At 38.4% G+C, this 4,501-nt stretch overlaps 2 protein-coding genes across 2 annotated transcripts; both read left to right on the top strand.

The window, feature by feature from the left end:
• Nucleotides 1-1,271: 1,271 nt before the first annotated feature.
• On the top strand, nt 1,272-2,381 carry HELRODRAFT_142669 (hypothetical protein; the record flags this gene model as incomplete). Its single annotated transcript, XM_009031234.1, has 4 exons — nt 1,272-1,387; nt 1,464-1,608; nt 1,819-1,944; nt 2,100-2,381. Coding segments are annotated over 4 exons (669 nt in total), but the record flags the coding sequence as incomplete, so codon positions are not given.
• Nucleotides 2,382-2,798: 417 nt separating this feature from the next.
• Nucleotides 2,799-4,254, top strand: HELRODRAFT_181426 (hypothetical protein; the record flags this gene model as incomplete). The annotated part of the gene is made up of 2 exons (XM_009031235.1): nt 2,799-4,077; nt 4,226-4,254. 2 exons carry the CDS (start codon nt 2,799-2,801, stop codon nt 4,252-4,254), a joined length of 1,308 nt encoding a protein of 435 aa, XP_009029483.1.
• Between the last annotated feature and the right edge of the window lie 247 nt (nt 4,255-4,501).

Raw genomic sequence — 4,501 nt, forward strand, 5'->3', positions numbered from 1 at the left:
TTGTGTACTTTTATTGTATTATGTATTGAATTTAATTTTTGTTTCATATTTTTTTATTTTCATTGGTTATACATAGATCAAAAGATAATTGTCATTTAAATATTCAAGATGATTTTTTCTTATTTATTTTAATTAAATTCCATTTAAAATGGACTTTTGAATAAATTCTCAGTCCTTGCCGTGAGTTGTTGCTTAAATATGTATTTAAAAATTGCATCTCTTCTAAAATAGAAATTAACTTTTAACTCAATCAGCTGAAACGACGTCATGATTACCTAAGATACATTGTGATTATGTTATGTGGGGGTTTGTACGATTCGATTGTAAATATTAACGTAACCCCCACCATCCGGACATTATTTAAATTAGGAAATTAGTGAAATCCCTCGTACGTTCATTTTCGTGAGGTTATTTTGAGCTATATAACTGCGGGATTAAATTAATTTGATATCGGAGACGCTGCTGTCTCGCTCGTGTGGAAGACAGCTTTTGAGAAACGGTTTTTTAACTTTTTAAAATTTATTTAGATGCATTTTGGTGATTTGTTTTAGGCATTTATTTGAAAAAATGGTTGTGTTTAATAGTGCGTTCTTAAAGAAAATTGAAAAAGATGAGTGAGAAATCAAGACGATAGAGAGACGTTGCTTAAAAGTCAACCTAACGCAACGATGTCCAGTAAATTTCGAAGCGCTTCGTTACTTATTAATTAAAAAAACCAGTAAAACTTTAAAAAATTGTTTCTTACGCTAATTTTACATAATCTTTAAACGCTTGACGTCGTTGCTTTAAAATTAATAAAGAAAATCTGATATTTGTTAGAAGGGGTGACGAGTATGTTTAAAAAACGTAAAACGTCGACGGATCGGATGGCTGCAGCGGCTCGCAACAACAATTCATCTCTGCCTAATTCGGCCGTAGCTTCATCGGCCACTAACAACGCTCAGTCAAGTTCTCCCTCTAAAGACCCACCATTTCTTCCTTCGCAATCCTCACGTCCCAGTAACCACAATCAGTCGCACAACCACAGCGCTGGTGGCTCTAGTCGCGGACTCGTCGACCACACCGTCGATAAATCGATATACGAAGAACTGCATAAGGCATGTTACTTAATCGAACCGATACCGACAAGTTCGACTAAACACAAATCAACCAGCGCTCTGTCGTCTCTGAGAGAATCTGCAGCAGCTGCAAATAGTAACGGTTCTACCAGTGGTCAAAGTTGTGGTAACGATATCGTCTGTAATTCGACAATCGTCGGTTATCAGTACACTTACAGAGCTGTCTTGGCTAGGAAAGGTTTCCTGGTTCGAAATACTTTGGGGTCGGGATCTTATTCAAAAGTGACGAATTTGTATTTTTCTAAAACTTTATTCAAAATTTTCATTCTGTCTACTGTCAAAGCCAGCTCATAGCCACGATTATACACCAAAAATACAGGTTAAAAAAGTTTTAAACTGCAACAGCGTTCCCGTCTCTTTAGCCGCCGTAAAAATCGTCGACCGCCTGAAAACGCCGAAAGATTATCAAGAGAAGTTCATGCCGCGAGAGTTGGAGTTGTGGCCGCAACTTAAGCATCCTAATCTGGTCGCTCTTCTCGACTGTTTCCAGGTTTGTGCTGCACGTCTGAGTGTTGAATGACATTTCGTCGATTGCGTTGGCTGCTTTAAAACAAGGTAGCATCAATGATAATGTCATTTAACTTGCTATTGACGCGAAACATTCGTCAAACTTGCAAAAATTACATTCGCACTCCTAAATAGTCATAGACAAGCCTTCAACTTGAAATTAAATTTTCAACTAAGAGTAAATTTTCGTCAGGACGCCAGACGTGTTTACATGTTGTTGGAGTACGTGCCTGGCGGAGATGCTCTACAATACATTCAGAAGAATGGAGCCATCGGCGAAACAATGGCCAGGAGATGGATCAAACAAATCGTCGATGCGGTCGGTAATTTTTTATCGAAAATCGTATTTTGAAAACCGGCTTTTTAAAAATCGCCTAAATGATTTACTAAGTAAGATTTTCACTAAGTAATATCGCTACTGCACTAGTGAAAAAGTGGCGAAGTAGAATTACTTTCACGTTGTCCAACCAACAGGTCAGGTACTTGCACGACCGTCAGATCTCTCACAGAGATTTAAAACTGGAGAACATCCTATTGACAGAAGAGGGCCACATCAAAATTTGCGACTTCGGCTTCATAAAACATCAGCAGGACCACACAGAGCTCAGTCGAACTTACTGTGGCTCCAGATCGTACGCGGCCCCTGAAATTTTGATGGGCCGACCGTACGATCCCAAGAAGACAGACGTTTGGGCCATTGGTGTCATCCTGTATATATTTGTTTTTGGGAATATGCCCTTCGATGAAACTAAGGTGGGGCAGTTTTTTTTAAGAATTATTTTTCATCTGAGTTGCACCGACCTTCGTCATTTCATCTTCTAATTTCATTTGCTTAACCGTCGTCCTAATGTTTAGTGCTGCCGCTGCTGTCATCTTTAGGCTCGCATAAATTTTGACGATTTCTCTACAAAACAATTTTATATTCAAGTGATTTTTCCGCTCATCATTTCAAATATTTAATTGTTCTTTTTTATAATGATTACAAAGAAATTCATTTTTTTTATATTAATCCGCCAGTTGAACTGCTTACACTACCACACAACACGTTTAACACGCCACACACACACACACACACACACACACACACACACACACACACACACACACACACACACACATATATATATATATCACGTACAGGGCACAAAAAGCGTTTTGAAGGAGCAGGAAACGATGGAAATGAGGTGGATGAAGCTGAAGAACAAATTGACCGCACCCTGCTACCAGGTTCTCACTCAAATGTTTCTCTGGGACTTCGAAAAGAGGCCAGACATTCACGTCCTCCACAAGTCTAGCTGGTTCGCCAACGGTCAAAACTTCAACAACAGCAGCGCTAATAATACTGGAGCCACTTCCCAGCAACAACAGCAGCAGCTCCAACAGCAGCAACAGCAGCTGATGCAGGCAACGAGTAGCGACCAGTCTCAATTCTTACAGCTAGTGCAGCAGCAACCACCGTCTCAAAAGCTGAACGTTGTGGCCATTGACGACGACGATGATGACGTTGCTGAAATCATGACTGAAGAAGAGGAAGAAGAAGATGAAGATGGTGGAGATGATGATGATGATGATGATGATGATGCACTCAGAAAGAACAACAACTGCAAAGTTACTAATAATAATGACTTCGACGAAGACAACGACGATGATGAGTTAGATGAGGATGATGATGATGACGGTGATGGTGATGATGAGGGCGATGGTGATGTTCTTCCATATCCAGATCCTACCATTCGCTACCAACATCACCACTACCAACAACAGCAGCAACAACAACAGCCACCCAACAGAAGCTGCACGCGATACAGACGCATGAACGGCCAGTCAGCTAACAGCAACAAATACATGAACAACGAAAGCAGTAGCAGCTGCAATAGTAGCCACAACAACCACGACAGGACAGTTAACGCCAACAACAACCCACGCATCTTCAACTACGACAACGACAACAAAGAATCGAGCTCATACAACGGTTATGGCAGTAGTCAGATGGGCATTCAGTATCTTCCTCTTAGCAAACATCATCTGAAACAACAACAACAACTACAACATCAACAAGAGCAACATCAACAATTACCATATCATTGTGTAGGATCACAGCAGCAACAACAACAAAAGCATCAGCAAAGCAACATACCCGTGCTTAAAATTCATCACAATAATCACACCAACAACATCAATAACTTCAATAATAATAATAATAACAACAACAACAACAAAAACATCAATAACAACAATAACAATAACTTCTTAGGGACCGAAATGGAAATTAATGGGGTAAAGACGAGGTCCTACTTTCGTTACATGGCCAGCCAATCAAATAACAGCAACAACAATAATAATAATAACAACAATAATAATAATAAAAATGCCAATAGCAACAACAACAGCTATAAAACCATCCACAACAATAATAACAATTTAATAATTCAGTGCAGCAGCAGTAGTAGTGGTAGTACTGGCAACAGCAATAGTAGTAGTAGCGCAAATAATAATAATAATAATAACACTAACAATAATAATAATAAAAACAATAATAATGCATTGCGTATTGCTAGCAACAACAACAATAATAATAATAATAACAATAGTAACAACAGTAAGTTGCATAAGCATTCAAAAAGCTTAAGCAAAAGCAGTAATAATAATAATAATTTTAGTAGTACTAGCTGCAGTTGTAATAATAATAACAATAATAATAATAACAACAACAATAATAAAAATAATAACAATAGCAGCACCACTACTGCTAATATTAATAACTGTAATGGCCTTAATAACTGTTTCAATCTGCAGAAGCGATCCGCATTTAGGTCTTGATAATGATGACGAAGATGATGATGATGATGGTGGTGGTGGTGAGGATGATGATGATG

Source organism: Helobdella robusta (genome assembly GCF_000326865.2).
Source record: "Helobdella robusta unplaced genomic scaffold HELROscaffold_71, whole genome shotgun sequence".
Lineage (NCBI taxonomy): Eukaryota > Metazoa > Annelida > Clitellata > Rhynchobdellida > Glossiphoniidae > Helobdella > Helobdella robusta.